Source organism: Cydia strobilella, chromosome 21 (genome assembly GCF_947568885.1).
Source record: "Cydia strobilella chromosome 21, ilCydStro3.1, whole genome shotgun sequence".
NCBI lineage: Eukaryota > Metazoa > Arthropoda > Insecta > Lepidoptera > Tortricidae > Cydia > Cydia strobilella.
In genome coordinates this window covers 4,889,177-4,911,635 of record NC_086061.1, presented here as the reverse complement: position 1 = coordinate 4,911,635, position 22,459 = coordinate 4,889,177, and the positions used below count along the sequence as shown (strand labels likewise).

Here is a 22,459-nt window from a genome sequence, read left to right as displayed (position 1 = left end):
AACACAAATCGACCTAGCCACATTGTGAGCTTTATTAAGCTTATTATGTTGTGCGTACACTGGGTACTACACGACGATATAATATATATAATAGATAGATATAGGTAAATTCTTAAACACATTGAAAACATTCATAACACAAGAACAAATATATGCGATGAGCACACAAATAAATGCTGTTACCAGGACTTGAACCCGGGTTCTCTTGTTTCGTAGGCAGGGTCACTATTACCGACTAGGCTACGAGTTACCACTGTTACATAACCAGTCAAATGTGCCTCCAAAATACAACATAACAACATGATAGCTTTAAATCAGCCGTAAACTGCTTCGTTATGAATAAATGTATAATTCGAGCAACGTCAGAATTATCTGATGTTGTAAATAATTTACTTGTCAGAAATAGGGCATTGCAGGTCTGACTGACCTTTGTTTACATTAACTTAGTTGACTCGTAGCGAATGCCGTAAGTTTTGTTACATTTAAGTTACTTAAACCCTTACCCTTCAATTTTGGAATTTTACGCTTACTCGGGTTTCAATATTAACTACATGAGGAGTTAAACAACGTTGCCCCCGTGTAAAACCTGTAATTCTTAAACTGTTGTATATTGTTCCTTCCTCATTCTAGATATAATTTTAACGTACGATTTTCTAACACTAAATTGACAGTCCAATTGACTACTCTGTAATTTTAATAACTGAAAACATACCTATTATTATTTGTATCTCCTTGAATATCACGGGCCTATAAATCCCGGTCTTTTGATAGGCTTGCGTGGGGATATAGATCCAACACGTAGAGGCCCCTTGGAGAGCTTTATTGTCATGTAGAACGCCTGCTGGAACCCGTTCACAGGCGCAACAATGGACACCCATGAACCGGTCGCAGCAGGCATTGGGACTATTGCAGAAAAAGTGAACAGTATACCGGTCTATGGATTGAAGTTTGGGTAGACAATGAGACTGGGCTATTGTAAAGAACTCCGGACACCTGCCATAACAATGTTAATACACGTTATCGAGGCAGGTGGTGACTTGCCGCTGACTAGATGGGCCCCTGAAACTGCCGTCGTGAAGACGACCAGGAGCAACACCGGTGTGAGCGATGTGTGATTATTATTATTACGAGCCTATTGTATCCCACTGCTGGGCAAAGGCCTCCCCCCTCTTCTTCCACTCCTCCCGGTTTTGAGCTACATCTGGCCAGTCGCTCAAAAAGGAGTCCAAGTTATCCCGCCATCGCCGACGAGGTCTGCCGGATCCCCGGTTTGACTCATGGGGCACCCACTCTGTGGTTATTTTGGCCCACATGTCATTCGGCATGCGGCAGACATGACCAGCCCAGTCCCACTTTAACTTGTCCGCTTTCCGAGCTACATCTATTATTTGGGTTTTAGGCTATAGGTACCGTAAAACCACCCAACTGTAATCCAAAAGGTCCTAAATAGGCTGAAATTATATCTTCGTTCAGGTGTGACTGTTGTTTAAATCCTGTAGTTATATAGCGAAATATTTTTATAGGTACTCGTAAATGGAATTTTTTTTTGACAAAACCAGAAAGAAGATTAGTATCTATCGATGTGTAATTACGTAATGAACTTCTGGACCATAAAATCATTTTACGGTTTAGACTCACTTGTAGTCACTCCAAATGATTTAATGTTAGTATGTCTCACAACAGTTTAAATTCGATTTCTGGACCATAGTTATATATAGTACTAGACTGTACATGGGTGGTTTACGGTAAGTACAGTCGCCATCAGATATATCGGAGCGGTTGAGGTGCTCAAAAATATCTGAACACGCACTCTAACGCCTTGACAATAGAGGCGTGTTCAGATATTTGTGAGCACCTCGGCCGCTTAGATATATCTGATGGCGACTGTACCTAAACAGAGTATAAATGGTTGCAGTTAGCTACGTACGACAATACGTGCCAAAACTATTTAGGTTTATGGTTCAGCCATGATCATTTTACTGCAGGCCTACATTAAAACCATGTACCATCGCACTGTTAACTGATAGTTCGTACCTAAACCTTATTTCAAAGTCAGAAAGCCGATTGATGGGTCTGATGGGCAGTTAAGTTTTGCTGTTAAGTATTTACGACTAAAGAGTTATAAAGATAGGTATTTGTTTCGACATACGTGAATATTTCGTCACTTTAGGTATTTCCAAAGATAACAAAATAGGTTGTGCCATGAGGCAGAAGCAAATCTTTTCGAAAAGATAATACCTTCCTAATGAAACTAGGGCCATTCTCCTGCCGGCTTGTTGGTCAATATCTTTCAGACGAAAGGAGTGCCTGGCGTCCGTTAGTTCGTTGGGTGGACGACATTCGGAAGATCGCGGGTCACTTCAGCGGCCGTAGCACACGACGTTCTAACAAGTATGTAAGTGCGACAGTGACAGGCGTAGTGACAGGCGATAAAAATGGAACCATGCTAACACCGCTGGATGAGATTGGCTCAGGACCGGGATAAGTGGCGGACTCGAAGAGAGGCCTATGCTCAGCAGTGGGCGATAAAATGCTGATATGATGATGATGATGATGATTGATAAATAGGCTTTCCATCCGTCGAGGCTTTCCATCCGTCAGCGTAGGTCCCTTAGAATCCTGAGTATATTATTTTCCATCTTGTTCGAGCCTTCTACACCAGGATATCTTAAATGTAAACTCACTTTTGTCGCCCCCCGTCCAGGCTGTGAACTGCGTTCCTCCCGCTCACTCAAACTCTCCATCCCTTCTCACCGTACTGGTTTTATGTCCAACTCTTTCGCCGTTGAGGCAATCCGTCTCTGGAATTCCCTCCCTCTCTCGATTCGACAAGCCCCAAGCAAGCCTGTTTTTAAGCGTCTACTCCGCAAGCATCTTCTGTCAGAAGAATTTAACTAATGTTCTCCATCTTGTATGTACTAATATGTATTAGTTTATCTTTTGTATATCATATAAGTATTAGTATTTAATCATAATTTTGTTAGTTTACGTTATTATGTTTATATATATATATATATATACATAATATTTGAATTTTTTTTTGGTTCTATTTCTCGTTATAATTTATGAATCTATCCTGCACCAACATTTATGTCTCTGTTTGACCTAATGGTTGACTGGTAGAGAATGCCTTTTGGCATTAAGTCCGCCATTTGTTCATTTTTCTTTGCTTGTGCAATAAAGTTTAAAAAAAAAAATAGTTAAACATTTTCAAAACCAAAAAGAAAGTCAAACCACCCTTAAATATAAACTTTATTATAATGGTAAATAAGCCCACTGTTTATACGAGGGACATAACCATAATTATCAAAAGGGAAGGTAATAATTTGTTCCCAAGGTCGCGATCGAAACAACGAACATTCAGTATAATTGCATAGTTAACCATAATTTGACACATAGCAACAGATTACCTACTTTAGAGACCGCATTATGCTTATGCTGATTAAACCGGGTATAAGGTACATAATAAGTTTTTTTTTTTTTTTTTTTTATACCACGTCGGTGGCAATCAAGCATACGGCCCGCCTGATGGTAAGCAGTTACCGTAGCCTATGAACGCCTGCAACACCAGAGATATTACACGCGCGTTGCCGACCCTTTAAAAACCTGTACACTCCTTTTTTGAAGAACCCCATACTGTAGCCCCTCGGGAAAACCTCGGCAGGGAGCTCATTCCACAGCCGAAGCGTACGCGGGAGGAAATTCCTCTTAAACCGCACAGTACGCGACCATTTAGGTGCTAGGGTGTGAGGATGAACACCCTGCCGATGGCGAGCGGTGCGGTGATAGAAAGCGGCCGTTGGCATCATGTCAAACAATTCTTCAGAGCACAGCCCATTGTACAAGCGGTAGAACACACACAAGGAGGCGAAGTCTCTCCTTAGACTTAAAGGTTCGATACCGCTTGTGAGTTTGGGATCGTCGACGATTCGTACAGCGCGCCTTTGGACTGAGTCGAAGGGTCCAAGCTGGCATCCAGGTGCTCCTGCCCAAAGGTGACAGCAGTACTCCATATGGGGTCTGACTTGCGATTTATATAGCAGCAGTCTTTGCCCCGGAGTAAAGTATCGCCGTGCTTTATTGAGCACACCGAGTTTATTGGATGCCAGATCAGCCTTCCCTTCCAGGTGGCTACGGAATTGGACGTCACTGGAGATGTCGACACCGAGGATCCCAATACTCCCTGACATGGTAAGGGCTGTGCCTTCGAACTGTGGGACCACAGTAAATGGGGTTTTCTTAGCGGTAAACGCGCAAACTTGTGTCTTGGTGGGGTTGAATCGCACTAAATTGTCCCGGCCCCACACCGAAACTCTGGATAGAGTGCCCTCAATATCCGACACAAGCTTTTCACGACTCTCTAGCACCACGGAACGAGGGATGTTGGCACGGCCTGCGTAATAGGCATCCCCAGTACTGTCGTCTGCATAGCAATGAATGTCGTCGATAGACAACATGTCATTGATGTGCAGCAAAAACAGCGTTGGGGATAGCACAGAGCCTTGCGGAACGCCAGCGTTAATGTCCATGCTATTGGAGCAGCTTCCGTCTACTACGGCTCGTATGCGTCTGCCAGACAAAAAGCTAGCGATCCATTTGCATAGTCCCTCCGGCAATCCATAAGATGGTAACTTCGACAGGAGACCCCGATGCCAGACCCGATCGAACGCCTTCGCTATATCTAGGCTAACTGCCAATGCCTCACCTTGACTCTCAATGGCCGAAGCCCAGCGGTGAGTGAGATACACTAGAAGATCACCAGTCGAGCGACCGTGGCGAAAACCATACTGACGGTCGCTGATCAGGTCGTGTTCTTCTAGGTATCTCAGGAGCTTTGCGTTGATTATACGCTCCATGACCTTAGAGAGAAGGGAGGTAATAGCGATAGGCCTGTAATTCGATGGGTCCGATCTGTCGCCCTTTTTAGGCACAGGGTGCACAAGGGCCGTCTTCCACGAATATGGAACATGCCGTTTGTTGCTAGAGAGTGTGAAGAGACGCGCCAACACGGAACATAACTCAGGAGCACACTGCTTAAGCACAAGTGCTGGAATGCCGTCTGGCCCGCTCGACTTATGAACGTTTAGGGATAGCAACTCCCGCCGAATATCCCTCTGCGTGAATGAGATTTCGGGCATGGAGTATGCACACCGCGGGATGGTGGGCGGCACGGCGCTACCGTCGTCGTTCAAGGTCGAGTTCGAGGCAAAAAGAGTACCAAGAAGATCGGCTTTCTCTTTTGCACTGTGGGCCAGATCACCATCAGCTTTTCGCAGAGGTGGTAACGACGACTGACAAAAATTTCCCTCGGCAGCTTTGGCGAGCGACCAGAACGCGCGACTCCCAGAGGGATAGCCCGCTAGCTTGTCGCCAATTCTGCCGACGAAATCGTATTTAGCCCTGGCAATGGCTTTTTTACTGGACCTCGAGGCAGCGTTTAAGTCGCGTTTCACATCAGAAACGTTCGGATCCTTATTAGCTACGGCCTTGGTCCAAGCCCTGTAAGCGGCTTGCTTGCGAACTGTAGCCTCTTTACAAGGCCGATTAAACCAAGGTCGTCGCTTTGCTCCCGCTGCTATTACCGTGTTGGGAATGAAACAATCCATTCCCAGCAGTATGGTCTCGGCAACATTGGCTGCGCAGGAGTCAGGATCTTCTGATGTGAAGCAGAGCTGCCTCCATGGGTACGAAGCGTAGAATTCACGCAGTCCGTCCCAATCTGCTGATTTATATTGCCACACGCGTCGCGAGCTAGTTGGCCGTGGTGGATCGGGCCGCGCGCAAGGCGCCTGTGTCCGGACGAGGCAGTGATCGGACGAACCGAGAGGTGCATTCACTGAGATGGAATATCCGTCCGGACGTGTAGTCAGCAGGAGGTCCAGTAAAGAGCTAGTATGATCCTCGATGTCTGGTATTCTCGTGGGAGAATGTACCAGTTGCGAGAATCCATAGGCCAGAGAAAATTCGTGAGCAGACCTCCCCGCGTGGTCGGTGGACCGGGAACCAAGCCACTCAACGTGGTGGGCATTAAAGTCCCCTAAAATCACCAGCTCTGCGGAAGGGTACTGCTCTAGAAGTTTGTCAGTCGTCGATTGCAGGTGCTCGAAGAGCCGGGTTGTCTCCGTGTTTCCGCTATGAGACCTGTACAGGCACGCGTAGACACGAGTGTGGCCGCTGTAGTCCACACGCACCCACAGAACTGACAGGTCCCTGTCTTCAAAGGCATGGAGGCGGCGACAGCAGACCCCCTGCCGGGCATACATGCATACACCAGCGCGTCTCATGAACTTGTGTTCAAGTGTATAGCCGGGATATAGTAGGTATGCAGTGTCCGCCGGGCAGGATATCTGCGTCTCCGTTAGAAATAGGATGGTCGGCTGCGCAGATTCCAGGTGGTAATGGACTGCGCTCAAATTTGAGTGTAATCCCCTGATATTGCAGAAGTCCACTTGTGTGGAAGGGGATGCCGCTGAGAAACCATTTCTTTTTTTACCCTTATTTGCCATGTGTTGTTGTTGTTGAGTGTACAAAGAGGGTTCGGGGCGTTGACGGCTTAAGGGACAAGAGAACAGAACAGATCTGCCAAAGGAATATGTAGGGTAGTGCGGTTCACAGGCACGGCGTACGGAAGGGCCCCCGGTCCCCCCCTGGTGCAGCAGCCGGGTCCACTCCGGTCTCCTTCTCCGGCACGACTACTACATCAAGGATTTTACGCGAGGTTGGTGGTTCAGCCTCCCAGGGCGGAGATTAAGTAATCCCTGGGTTCGGGAACCCTACTGACCTGCGGGCGGCCAGCGGACAGCCGTTTCACCGGGTCTCCCTGATCGCCGCACCTGTACGCCGCGTCCATACAGTCCAAATGCAGTACCGTGAGTTCCGTAGGTCCCCCGTCGTCAACACACCGCACCCTCGTTGAGCTCTGGCAACCTTACTCACCGGCAGGAACACAACACTATGATTAGGGTCTAGTGTTATTTGGCTGCGGTTTTCTGTAAGGTGGAGGTACTTCCCCAGTTGGGCTCTGCTCTAGATCTGGAATGACATTCGCTGTGTTGTGCCCTACCACACAAAGCGAGATGACATTCACAGTGCCCATACCTCTCTTTTGGACGTACTTTAAGGACATACCCGGGTCCGGACGTAGTTTAAGGACATACCCCGGGTCCAAGTGTCATGAATCACGTGACTGATACTTCCAATTGAGCATTTTTTAACGGGCTTTACCGCATATTTTTGAGGTAACTACTACGCTGTGAGTATCATAATATCATTATCATAACATTTCAAAAGACAGTACTTCTCACTGTAACCAAACTTTTGTAGCCCACCTACGTAGTTGGGTAAAATGCCAAAAAAGGATGTTTACGATTTAAGCAGTACACACGTGTTTTCTTGTGTCGTGTATGTGTGTATGTATTCATGAATAAACTATCTATCATCATTGGCTGACATTAAAGGACGCTAAGATTAGAACTAAATCTGTGGTCGCGCAGATTGTAGTTAATTAAAGGTTTTACTCACGCCCGGATTTAGAGACCTAGGCTCCCTAGGGCTCCCTTCTTCATCTCAAAACCATTGCTAGGTTGCCTGGGCCCCTAGGCCCGGGCCTTGTGGGCCTAGACGAAAATCTGGCCCTGGTTTTACCTGCGATATACGCAAAACTCGTATATGGTTTTACCAAAACTTCGATGCAATTGAAAACAAACGGATCGCTCGCTCTACTTTATTTAAGTGAATTGAAATGCTCCCTCTAGTGTGTGAGTTATGTCTCACAGCTCAGGGCTGGCATTCCTGCATTCTCGCTTACTCCACCATGATTAACGATTTATTTGTAAGTTAATTTAATTAAATTCAACAGGATCTGTTTATGCTGGCAGCCAGAATGTGTCGCCATTTCTTTATTAGTATATCGGTAATTTATCGCATTTAAGTACAGTCAGCATCGATGTTAGCAAATGACACTACGCATTGTGAAATGTTCACATTGAAAAATTGTGGTCTACCCATACCATCACTTGTAACGCACGGTGACAGTAAAGATGGCATGCGTATTTGGCCAAGATCAATACAGAGTGATTTCGTTATATATTGATTTAAACTAACAGAGTTTTCACTCATAATTTTAAACTCGACTTAACTACTGTGACCACGAACGTAACGTCACGTTCGAAACGTCAGACCATAAATAAACGTAAGTTTTTTACGCGATTAAGTCCCGTGTTCGTTTAAAATTATGATTTCCTTATGTATGACAATACTCTGAGGGGTCAATTTTGTATGTTCTATTGAACAACTTTTACTAATAGGGCCAACCCCATATGGCTCCGTATGGCCAGACATAAAAAATCAGCCTGCAGATTGCAAATATTCCGTTTTTAGGGTTCCGTACCCAAAGGGTAAAAACGGGACCCTATACTAAGACTCCGCTGTCCGTCTGTCCATCTGTCTGTCACCAGGCTGTATCTCATGAACTAGACAGTTAAAATTTTCACAGATGATGTATTTCTGTTGTCACTATAACAATAAATACGTACGGAACCCTCGGTGGGCGGGTCCGACTCGCACTTGTCCGGATTTTTTATAGTATTTAATAATCTTGTCAATAGGATAACTTCGACAGCATCCTAAAGTAGCCCACATAGCTAATTGCTCGCATTGTGCCGCGCAGTGAAAGTTTCCCACGCAGTTATCTAACTGAATTTCCTGAACCGACTTTATGTGACACAAGGAATTTGTACCACATCTTATGTTAGTATTTAGGATACTATTATTATCATCGTTATATACAGCTTGGCTAATTGGCTGGTCCATTTTCTATCGGAGGGTAAATTTTTTTTTCGTGATTTCGTGGTTGGTCTATTGTAATAGGATACTAGCTGCTAGTGTGCCAGATACTAGCTGCTAGTGTGCCACGGTTAACATCGGCTCGTACAAAAATAAGTTTTAAAAATACTAAACGGTGCCCAAAAAGTGATCGAAATACAACAAAATGCAAGGGACAAAGTGTTTTTCAATATACAATGTGGATTTTAATTAAGACAACAAGTGTACGGAATAAATAGTTAGTACTAAAGTGGTGCAAAACAAACATTATTGTGACCGCGATTTAACGAACTTGGATATGAAATATCTGTCAGAACTTAACTAAAACGTGAAACAGTGCGAAAAACATTAAATCCAGAGACAATTGTGGTAAATTAATCAATAAAAAGCCGGCTTATTCGAAAAATAAAATTTCATTATTAATAAATTTGTTAAAAATCCACAACTACCGACGTTTATAACGCCTCCTATCTCATTCTTTGCGAACTACATTCCTTAGTAAAGATCGGGATAGATCGTTGATACTTACCTAATACGCTTGCAAGTGCAAAACATTACCACTAGAGGGCGCGGTAATCAAAATCAAAACAAGATGGAAGAATTACATATATTGCTATCAGAGATGAGAACTGATCTCAACAAAAAGCTCACGTCTATAGATTCACAATTTAATCAAATGGAAGAAAAAATTACTACAAAAATTAATAACCACATAGACAAAAGAATCGAAGAGCTCAACCAGGACTTGGGAAATATAAAAATAAAAATTGAAAATCAAGAAAAAAGGCTACATACTTTAGAGAAGATCAGCGTCCAAAGAAATATTGTTATTTTTGGAGTCGATGAAAACGAAAAATCTTACTTCCAACTTCAAGAAAATGTAATGGACATTATTCAGAACCAATTAAAAGTGGAAATTCAAGAACATGAAATGCAGTCGATCAGAAGGATGGGTAAAAAAAGCAGTCGCTCCAGGCCTATTTCCGTCGCGTTTACTACACTGGGAAAGAAAATAAAAATTCTCCAGAACAAGAAAAAGTTGACAAACACGAACATCTACATAAAAGAAGAGTTCCCTGCAAACATACTAAAAATAAGGGATGATCTCAAAATACAACAACAAAAGGAAATCGATAATGGCAACATAGCTTTCATAAAGTATGACAAATTAATTGTTAAGAAAAATAATGAAGAAGGAAACACAAAGAAACGACCGTTGTCTTTATCACCGCCCCAGATTACACAGAACCACCCGGAAACGTCGAATACTTGGAATCAAAAAAACAAAGATGGAATTCAAATAAACAAAAAACATAAACCACATCAGATCAGCATGACATCTTACGTAACTCGAAACAGCGACTGCACCGCGTGACGTCACGAGCCCCCCTCCACTTATAAGTATACCAATACCAACGAACATGAAAACCGAAATAGATATATTCTCCCAATACGGGTGGTCGCCGTGGGAGAATTAGACCGAAACCCTCCAGCAATACAAAACTCAACTCAACACAAAATATGACAGGAAAAAAAATATATATATATATGCATGGAGGAGGCCTTCACCCAGAATTGGGTCCCCAAAAACAGTCTCTAACTTTATTGTAAATTAAAAATGCAATTTAATGAAATGAATTTAAACTATATTTGAATCTGTAGGTAATATGTCTGAAAATGTAATTGAAGACAATTTAGTTCAATTATATTTGTAATTTTAACTTTATACATATATGTACTAAAATTGTTGATGCATTGATTGAATAATAACTTAATTGTAAGCTAGTGGTCAAATAATACAATTTCAATTTCCATGTTATACTTATATTCTTATAGTTATACAAAACTATGTCTATCTGCACAAAGAAATAAAAGTAAGAAAATAAATAAATAAATTGAGATACTAAAACTGATTACAAACTAAACTAATTAAGAATACTAAAAAAAAAAAAAAAAAAAAAAAAAAAAAAAAAAAAAAAAAAAAAAAAAAAAAAAAAAAAAAAAAAAAAAAAAAAAAAAAAAAAACTGCAAGGTGCAAGAAAATAAAATGTTTAATCTATAAATTGAAATTGTATAATTCTTTACTTATATCTACTTATATTTGTATCTACTTAGAAATATTGAATTGTTAATAAAACACCAGTAATTGAATATATTATCATAATTATGTAATACGTATATTGTCAGTTACTTACATGATATGTGTAAGTTATGATTGGTTGAATATTGGATTATGATTGATTTTATATAATTACTTAAGGATGAATCTATTTAAGTTATTTCTATTTTGTTATTGTTATAACTGTAATTGTTTGCTTGAATTTAATGTTTTTGTGGAAATAAATGGCTTTATTATATTATTATTATTATTATAAAAGGTTTATATTTAAGCTCTTATTGGTGGATCGATTTTCATGTTTCCTCTGCCTTCTACACGACGTTGAGTTTTTCCTTTACTTGATCCATGTAGACTTTCCTTGGTCTCACCTTCCTCTTTGCTTCACCTTACCCTTTTTTTGTCTTTGGGATACTTGGGTGTTTCAAATTTAGTCGATGATCAAAGTGCACTAGCGACCCGTAAAACGTAATTAAAATTGCTGTAAAATGTTTTTAGTGTCAGAGACGATATTGACGTAGAAAAGTTAAATTTCGACGTAATTTGACGAATCATCCTATAAGGATACTTTTGGGTGAATTCCAATCCTGTTTCCCAGAGATTGTTTTTCTTAACTATAAAGCGACTAAAAAAAAGCGATTTCTCGCGTAATGCGCCTTTTTAGACTGGTCGTTGCAACTTATTTTGGTACATTTTTCATGGTTAACTATACGTTTTCTAGCTTAAAACGCTTTTTGGCCAGATACCTACACAATCGTCTTAGCGAAGATGTTGTATCTAAAAAAGTATTAGCTTTTCCCTATGTCACACACATTATAGATCCAGTGAGAGTAGTTCCCAGCTCTCTTCAACGGCATCAGTTTTTAGTGCCATTGTCATCGTCAAGTCACGTGACAATTTCGCTTTTCACGATCACTATTCAGTCTTATTACTATGTGTTAAGACCTATTTTAACAATCCTTTAAAGGAGTAATATATACTTTCAAATTTTAAGCCTTGTTATTTAAGCCTAAGGTTGATTTTGTAATAACAATGGAGATGAAGGAATACATGGTGATTTTATCAAATGGGAATATAGTTTTTATTGGGTAAGAGTTTGCATGTATGTAAATTAAAGTATGTCAACTTGATAGACAGTAAATGTCGAAGAAAATGCTCTGTCTAGAGAGTACAGTCTATAGCAATAATTTTATTTTATAAGCAGTTTCCTATACAAAGCGACCAGTTTTGATTGCTCTTATGAGCATGCAAATGAACTTTTTTTTTAATGAGAATATGAGTGTATTCCGTTATTGCTATTGTTTTTTCTTCCGATGCAACACAATATATAATTTTGTAGAAATGTGCCTAACCGTTATTATTATTCTGCTTAATGATGATGTTATGTATAGCCAAGTTTAAAAAGCTGTAGTTACCTACAGCTATGTATATAAAAACTGATCATTTCCCTAAGATATTGAGTTATACAATCTTATTGAATTTCCTACAGCCAGCCCAGCCGTATCTAAGATATTTAATTAGTTCCTAGCTAAACTATAAAGTCTAAATAAGTTAGCTATGATAGGACCGGTCTAGAAAGTTCCTGTTGTCGGAAACAATCAATTTCTTAAGTTGGTACAGTTTCCATACTTCCAAACACGTACCTACATAAATAGACAAGAAAGCCTTTCTGTATCTGATGACAGTGATGACTGTGCCTATCGTACTCAAAACTTTATAAAAATATGTAAAACAGTGAGTGGCAGATACTTTTAAACACGAACTGTAAGTGAAAAAATTCTAAATAATTGTCATCGACTCCTAATATTTTGCACTACCTTGGAGGTTTTATTTTCTGTGTATACACACAGATCTACACTCATTATTCTACACAAACTGTGCTATTTAAATCATCTACTTCATTTTAATACTAACAGTTGCATTATGATAGTCCTTTAGTTTTAAATATATTGCCACATAAATGCGGCTCCCAGAAGTCCAGAACACCATAGTTCTGTGTACGAAAAAAAAACGAATAAAGTACAGTTGTATACCAAATCATCGTAGTCTCTCATGTCATGGGTCAATGGCCACCCTCTTCTATTTTGGGCCTGCCGTTAGTTTAATTTCATCCTTTCATCTTGATATATCACTGGCGCCGTTGGCCTATGACAGACTACAGTGGAAAAAGCAAGAGGAGGCCTTGGCCAAGCGGCACACTGACTAAGAGATCTAATATCTTACTCAGGTTATAAGGGCTTATACCTTAGATAAATAGATAGGCCAACTCACCGATGACAACTCCTCATAGTCCACCCCATGCGGCTCCGTCTCATTCCCCACCACCCTAAACAACTTCAATCCCTCCTTCTTCACCAGCCCCTCCTGTTTCTTCAACACCAGTTTCAGCGGCTTCCCGAAAGCCTCCAGCTCGATCCCATGCACATCACTATCACTATCACTTTCACTTGACTTCACATCAAAATCTACACTAACTGTGCTATTTAAATCATCTAATTCATCCTTTAATTCAGCTACTTTGAACATTTCATCGTTTAGTAAAGATGGTGGGCTGGTTTCTGTTTTATAGACGTGATGTTTCTCGTGAGGAACTTTGCCTGAGGTGCCTGGTAGTGTGTTGGTTTTGGTGGGAGGAATGTACCGCCGGGAGAGGTGGTGAGTGAGGTGGACTGGGTGGTATTGAGGGACGCTACTGTGGTCTTCGACGTGGAAAACATGGCGCAGCTCGTCGGTTGTCATGTGCTCGTGAATCTGTAAACAAAGAAATGTTAACATTAGAAAAAGTTCGGTCATTGGTAGTGTAAACTAGAGATAGGCTATTCGCTTTGGATATCTTAAATATCTTAATGGGGTACGTATGATCTTAATCAGCAGTGGATATTTTTGGTCAAAAAGTTAAACTAAAAGTATAAACATTTATCAAGAAATAGTATTCTACATCTTTGGATCGTGACGTAGCTGTCAAATCCACACTTACGTAAATTTATGAGAAAAGTTATACAGTGGCTATATTACAATTTCTCGATTCTAATAATATCGGTACAAATCAGAGCGGTCAAGGTGGTCAAAAAAAACTAAACATGGACTTGATTACAGAGGCTTTGTTCAGATATTTGGAAACACCTTGGACGCTCTGTTATTCTAACTGCGACTATACCTAAGTTAGCAATTAGGTGTACCGGTATACTTAGTGTTATAACATTTCGAACAATGAGATTTAAGACGATTTCAATACAGTTCCATAAACAAAGCATTTACTGACGAAAAAACACCGTAAAAAGCACCGTAGGTCTTAAGCCAATAATTAAATTGACATTTCGCAGTCACGAACCAATCCATAACATCCGTAATGGTAATCTTATAATCTCTCCAAGCCCTTATACATAAAAATCGGTCTCACAAATCAAGACCTTGTCTCATTTGCGTAAGGTATAAATTTGTTTACAAATTTGATGCTTATAAGAGGTTCTGACAGTTAGCCGTTGTATTGTTTAAAGTCCACAAAAGTTGAAAACCTTGGCGTCGGTCAGTAGCCATACCTTTCTCCTGGTACATAAGTAAGTGACTATAGGTAGGCTATACATCATTGCTATAAGGTTTATGTTCAGGTAACTATGTCAACAATATTTGTAGTACTTTGTCTTTCAGTGTGCATGTAAAGTTGAAAGTACTTGAACGAAGTGTTATAGGAACATTAAAAATACACATAAATCTTTGCTGTCATAAGTTTGAAGTATGTTTCTGCGTATTGCTTTTAAAATATTAAGGAAATAAAGAATATGCCATCATTTTTTTATTTTTTTAGTAGATGCCTTAATGTTCGATCGAGACATTGTCATAACAGCAATTATTGCTATTATAGTGTGAGACTATGTAACTAGCAATGTAATGCTAAATTTTGCAAAAAATTATAGATAAAAGACAATCCCGTCAGAAAGTTTCAGAAAATTCTTATATTCTTTATGCCGATTGAAATGATCAATTTTTTATTTCTTGTGATTTTTTTCTGAAAAATCCGAACTTTTCTAACTTTTTGACAACTTTCCTCTATCAGTGTATCTGTACTTGTACACACATCTGCAAAAGTCCACGCGCACTTGATGAAGATAACTGACATAAAGGCCTTAAGTGCTATTAGCGTCTATGGTGATAATGACTCAAAGGAGTCAGTAGTTTGTTTTTACATTTTTAAGACAATTTGGAAAACTTTTCAAACATTACAAAAATATAACATAAACTAGAAACTAACAAACAAAAACTATTCACAAAATTCGCCCCGCGCCTCTCCAGATATATCCCTATTAATGAATGGAATGCAATAAAAAAGTGTGTATGCACTTTTGCAGCTCTATGTCCCTAGAATGGCCGCTGTTTGAGTTGAGCAGGAAATCAACACATCAACATTTGTTACTCTGATCTTTATATAATAGAAACATTGTCTATTCAAATCCGATAATCAATTAATAACCGGAAATCCCATTGTCCGTCCGTCTGTCTGTCCGTCCGCATTGTCCGATGTCCTCGCCCGACTGATCTACTTAGTGTTATATAACTTTGACAGCTGTGAATGTCAATGATTAATACGGTTGACACTTCCGAGGTACAGTCACGGTCATCATAAGCATGTTTACAATCTTCACATGCATAGGGTTTTAAAAAAACTGAGTTTTCGCTTTACGTACGGAGCGGGTAAGCGGTACAATGGCACCGGACACCGGACGACCGGTCTGGCCTAGTTGGTAGTGACCTTGCCTATGAAGCCGATAGTCCTGCGTTCGAATCACGGTAAGGGCATTTATTTGTGTGATGAGCACAGATATTTCTTCCTGAGTCATTGATGAGCTTACCGTGGGACTTAGTCAATTTGTGTAAGAATGTCCCTATAATATTTATTTACTTATTCTTATTTATTTATTATTTAATGGCACCCGCGTGCATGCGCCCGCTCCGTGCACCCGCGCCAGTTAGCGGGCGCCCAAACTGAAACGATGAAATAAAACAAATATGGGGGATTAAAACAAGGGTGAGTTCAAAAAATCTAATATCTCTGAGTAAGGCGTACCCAAAAAGTCTCAAAACTCAGTGTCCATTTTTTTTCTGTAAACCTTCGACAAAAGGTATGCACCTATCTTTTTAGAGATAATTCTGAGACACAGATTCTATAAGATATACCATGTTAAAGTACAATCCTTCAAACATGGTACGTAAAAACAAGTACAATGAAGACAAAAACAAGTACAATGCCTAAAGCACTAAAATTGTCACCATTCATATGAAACTTTGTACTTACAATAGGATAAGGTATATCTATGTCTGTAATTAGTTTATGTAGCTTCAGATACCATAGTTATAAAAATACAGCGAATTTAAGTTTTTCATACAAAACTTGTTTTTGCTCTATTTCGTTTGTTTTGTAAACTGGAGCTATATAGACTAATTACAGACCTAGATATATCTCATGCGATTGTATGAGCAAAGTTTTATTACAATCCAACACGCAGTTTTAAAATGAGAGTGGAACTACGTTTGTATGGGAAGGTACAATTCGGCCGAGCTTGCCGGGGACTCTTATGTAAAGTTTTTTTTTTTAATTGCTTATCTAATAAAAAAATGACACGTAAATAGGCGCATGTACCAATAAATGAATATAGATAGGTACATAGTAACTTGTTGACAGTATCAACATACAATTAAGCTGTAACAGCCCGGTTGACATTGCATTAAATACGCGCATAAATTATGCCTACACTCCAAATTTTACTATCAATACAATTACCATTCATATATTCATTCATCTATTCGTGGCACTTTTTCTTTTTATTTATGTTTCTCTGTTTTGTATAACTTTCTATTTGTGTGTGCTAACAAATAAATTATTTCTATTCTATTCTAGTCTATTCTATTCATACAGGATGACCCACGCGTACCTAAAACCCCATAATATATCAGTTGCCAGGAAAATGTTTGTTTAGTTTAGTTACATGATTTGTTCGCTAGATGGTGTTAAGTATTCACCATTAGGTTCTTACATAGGTTGAAAATAAGGTCTCCTTAAAGCTCAATATCCTATTTCATCTACAGTGTTAAATATTGAAAAGGCAGCTGATGGACCTGTTGGGGGCACGGGAGAAACCTTATTTCTTTAAGCAGCCTTGTTACTGCTAATGACTTTTTCGAATATTATTTTTCTAAATTTGTAAATGTTCATTAAAGGGTTAATCCTAGATTTACTGATCCATTTAACAAACATACTCCGCTTAAGGTTTATGAACATCTTGGTCCATTACGTCCGTATCACCCTGTATACTTGTTCGTAGTAGGCAGTAATGAAACATTATTAGTATAAATTTACATAACACTCTTTATATTCCTATTTAAGATGTTATTATATGATAATTGTAACGATAGTGACTTCCTTCCGATTAAGTGAAAATATACATTATAATTATTGTATTAGAGTTGATTATTCAACAGTCTTGGCATGTAACTAGTAGTAACTACTATACAATACTAGTAGTAATAACTACATCAGCTGCTCTCTATAAACATGCACTTCAATCGGCTGCATGGTTTATTTAATTGTTCTGTATACTTAGTTATAGTACCTAGTTAATAAGGAATGTTTGCATGCTTCTTTAAGTAAAATACTTAAGTAAAGCTACTTGGCACGAGTATCTCGTCTAACCTGAGCTTTGGGGCGTATATTGAATCTCTGGCCAAATCTGCAGCTAGACGATTGGGCGTCCTCTCTAAGGTCAAGCGGTACTTCACACCGGGGCAGCTTCTTCAGCTTTACGTAGCTCAAGTCCGGTCGTGTATGGAGTACTGCAGCCACCTTTGGGATGGGTCCGCCAAATATCAGTTAGCCGCCTTAGATTCCATAGACAAACGCGCTAGGAAGCTTATTGGAGATGCGGGATTAGTAGAGGCTAGACTGCAGAGCCTTGAACACCGTAGAAAGGTAGCTTGTTTATCGGTGTTCTACAGGATACATTTCGGGGAGTGTGCGATGGGATTACATAATTTAATCCCCCCATCTCCATTCTGTCACCGTGGGACTAGACGCGGACTTGCGTTTCACCCTTACGTCGTTACTCTGCCACTGATTCGTACTAAGCGCTATGCATCCAGCTTTATCATACGAACGGCTAAGGAGTGGAATTCACTTCCTGCAAATATATTCCCAGTCCACTATAACTTGGATCTTTTTAAATCAAGAGTGAATAGACATCTTTTAGGTAAGCATGATCCATCCTAGACTGCATCGGCACTTACCATCAGGTGAGATTGCGGTCAAGTGCTTGCCTTTTTGTAATAAAAAAAAAAAAAAAAAAAAAAAATGTACGCACTTAAAATTACCCACTGTCCAACTATGTTTACCACTACATTTTTGCAAATAAATATATCTTATCTTATCTTAGCGGACAATATATGGGGAAACGCTCTGAAACCAGAAGTTTCCATACCATGTCCATCTTCTTGGGGATGGACTAAGGAAAACGAGAGTTGGACTTCAGAATGGTCGGCAGTTACAGCGATTTGGTCGCAATTAAGCCTCTTGGACCATTGTGGCTGCAGATCTGGCTGCGAAACTATGCGTTGTGGGTGTCGCCGCGTCAGCTTACCGTGCGTAAGTTAATGTAATTTTCAATCCAGGGTTATTTTGCATGCTGACCACTGATTATAGGTCTGGCACAAAATTATAGGTTTAATGGTAATCAACTAGGCACAAAAATAATTCATGTATGATCAGTGATTTTGTAGTATTGGAATGGTACGAGTACTTCAAAACGACTTTTCTTTTTCAGTTCTACCGCTACCGGTGAACCCGAAGAGGACATTTAAGTTTTTTGTTTACAAATGTAGTCACTTCAAGTGGCATACGTCATTTTTGAGTTGAAGGAATTTCGATTTTATTTTAATTAATCAAATTCCAAATTTAAATGACGTTCATTGTCCAAGAGGCAGTTCCTGCTACTTCAAAGGCTAAATAAAAATAATGACTAATTTTAGTTTTGTTATATTTTTTTAAATTCAGCACCAGGAAAAAACTTTATTCGGTATTTATTTATTTATTTTTTATTTATTAAAATAAATTGGGTGATTTCTTTTCATATGACACATTTCATATTAAAATCAGTGCACTTACTGCGGTTGAAGATTTCTTCTAAATAAATGTATTTGTAAGAGCGTGCATAATTGAACTTAAATATATCGTGAAGAATGAAAGGTATCGGTGCCGGTTTTTTTGTAATACCTTTTTTATACGCAGTACTATATATATATATTTATTAAACTATTCGTTCCATAATTTTTTTTTAAGAAATCAAGTAAAAACTATCAATCGAGTAAGATAAAAAAAACTTAAATTGCCGTTTTTTGCTAAAAGTATTCAGTATATGTTTTTTGAGTATTTTTTTAAAAGTAATGTATATAATGAGCTTTCATTTCAGATATTAAATAATTAAATCGGTTTATTGGTTTAGCTTGTAGATTTTTTTTGAAATGTTTTTTAAAGAAGTGGCGCCATCTCTGTTCCTAAGGGGTGAAACTGCCGCTGCTGCAGGTCAAATCGCTCAGTTTGGTCCCTACTTTCACTGTGCAAAGCGGCCTGGCCTAGTGGGTAGTGACGACGACCGGCCTGGCCTAGTGGGTAGTGACCCTGCCTGTGAAGCCGATGGTCCTGGGTTCGAATCCCGGTAAGGGCATTTATTTGTGTGATGAGCACAGATATTTGCTCCTGAGTCATGGGTGTTTTCTATGTATTTAAGTATTTATATATTATATATATCGTTGTCTGAGTGCCCATAACACAAGCCTCCTTGGGCTTACCGTGGGACTTAGTCAATCTGTGTAAGAATGTCCTATAATATTTATTTATTTAATATTTTATTTATTTATTTACCTTCCAACGATTCTATTTCCTCTGAGATAAGAACCGTAAAAATGCAAAACAATGGATTTGAAAATGGCGAATACATTTCCGTTCTATAACTAATAACTTTATTATTCTCGAAATGTAATATATTAAAGAATACCTTGTTCGACAAATCGATACACGTTTCCGCGTTATTGTTGTTCCTACAATAGATTCGCTTTCGATAAAATAAAAACAAATTGTAAAAACGTTACGAATGAACGTTGTTATTATCGCTAGACTGATCGTAGTTTCTGACGATCTATTTAGTATGAGTTTGGTTGGTCTTTAATTACGGGTATCATAACTATCATAACATAAGTCACAAAACATTGTCTAAATCATACTGTCCTTTCCTACTGCATTGCAGCCATTGCATTACTTCTGCATGAGGCTCGAAGTTACATTGTCAGTGTGGCAGAGTTGTTTCATATCTCCTAGTCCTTTCTAAGTATACTTATCTGTTAAATATCTAGACGAAATAATATAAATAATTTTAATATTTTTTTTCCTTATCGTATAACTACGTTACGTTACGTTTCAATAACTAGCCACCTTTTACTAAAATGAATTATGTTTATATGTAAATAGAATTCATTTTTAGTTTAGGGTGGCCAGTTATAAGCCGGTGGCCAGTAATTGACGATTTACCTTATTTCTTGTATTAAAATTTTGTTATTTTAGAATATTTCCATATATCTAAACATTATATTGTCTTCGGTTACCGCATAGTTACTCATGACTCATAAAATAAAACTATGACTCATAAAATATAACTAATCCGTTTTCATAGTTTTATTTCATATCTAAAACATTATTTTTTTACAAATGAGAGAACCTCTGAGAAATGCTCTGACTAGACGAGATCATATGCAGATGCATTGGGGCTCATACAACTGCTGTAGAGATCTTTCAACATTGGTTTAGCAAAGTTACTTTTTCCTTAATACCAATTGGAATCTCAACCCTGAATCGTATTGTTACGTTACATATCAGTCATATCACTGATTGTATTTATTACGATGTTATTACGTTATTGAGTTTTGTGAATCAGTATCATCTCAGTTATGTAACTAATGATATGAATTATTGTGTATTTGAAAGTTATTAAGGCAAATGAGGCAATAGTTATGTGATTCATTGCTTAGACGACTATAAGCAAACGGAGTAGCCATTAACAGGCGTTCCCCTCTGTCGAAAATAGTCGGCCAATGGTCATACACGTTTATCGGACATGGCTATTTTTACGTTACGTATACATTTGACGTTCCCCTCCCCCGCAAAAATCGGCAGACTTTTTTGTACAAAAAATTACAGACAAGGCGTCTCCGTTTAGTTAAATATCCTCTAAGGAAGTTAATATCCTATTATTGAGAAGTTTTTTTGTATGTGTTTGCAGCACACACAAGGACTACTTATGTTACATAGTTGAATGTAACTCTATTAGTTGACATGTCTGCTATATCTCACGCTTAAATGACTGAACCGATTTAGATGAAATTTGCTATGGAGATATAAGTCCTGGGTAAGGATAAAATATAGTTTTTATAACGGACATCATCCTTTGAGGGGGTCGAATTTTCGCATATGCGTCCAAAAGTGTACCTTTACAGCTTGCATTCAAAAGTATCCGCCACAGTCTAAGTAATTGTTCTACATATTGAGACATATCTATTTTCATTAAGCTATTACAGAATGGTAGATACTTTTGACGCATATTCTAATACGTTACTTTTGATTCTGACTGTATCTATGCAAAATTTTAGCTTTATCGGAAACCAGGAAGCAACTAAATTTAACAAGGTTTATTCACAGGCGAAACTACAAGCTTAGTGAATTCTAGCCTAGGGCTACGAATAAACTAGATTAAACACTTACGCAATTTCCTATAACAATTGATGGTAACTATGATTTACCGAGCAGGAAACTGGGAAAGCAGTTGTGCAACAAACTAATGGAGGCATTAAAATAAATCAGGCTATTTAAATGTCCGATATAGATTAGAAGTACATATAAGCTTCGACGCGTCTGCGATATTATACGTTTAATGGCTATTATCGTGCGATACGATATAATAGCGTGTCAGTTTGTAACACATGATATTTTATCGTATTGTGCGTGATAGACAGATAAATAGACCATAGAGTAAACTAAATTTCTTGGTTTTAAACAACAATGTTAATAATAACATACGCCGGGGTTTTTGGAAGCGGAAATGTATTACTAACACTAGTCAAGAAATAGGTAGAGTTAGTATAGTGGAAAACATTCTAAGCTACCATTGCACCCATTTCGATAAAACAAAATGAGGGAGTGTCATTATAAGCGTCATATTTTCATAGAAATTTTGCAAGACCGATGTGATCCCATAATGCTTCCTGAACGAAATTTTGCTTGGAGCACTAAAAATGACATTGACATATGAAACAGTTGTCATTAAAATTCGAAGAAAACAATATTTTATAAACATACCTGATAAAGCATTGTCTCTTACACATACAAAATTAACAAGCTTGCAATCTACTATATCCGCCGCACTAATGTTTCAACTTATCTCCACAAGCTTTCTACGAACCACGACCTTGCCCAACGGGTTACACGTT

General features: G+C 38.8%; 1 protein-coding gene across 5 annotated transcripts in view; it reads right to left on the bottom strand.

Annotated features, from left to right (window-relative positions):
• The window catches only part of LOC134751000 (A disintegrin and metalloproteinase with thrombospondin motifs like), a 197,074-nt gene that overhangs the window by 42,121 nt on the left and 132,494 nt on the right, over positions 1 to 22,459 (bottom strand). For all 5 annotated transcript variants that reach the window (XM_063686313.1, XM_063686310.1, XM_063686314.1 and 2 more), the window contains exon 3: positions 13,211 to 13,690. In XM_063686313.1, coding sequence (XP_063542383.1) covers positions 13,211 to 13,690 — 480 coding nt within the window. The remainder of the gene's footprint in view (positions 1 to 13,210; positions 13,691 to 22,459) is intronic.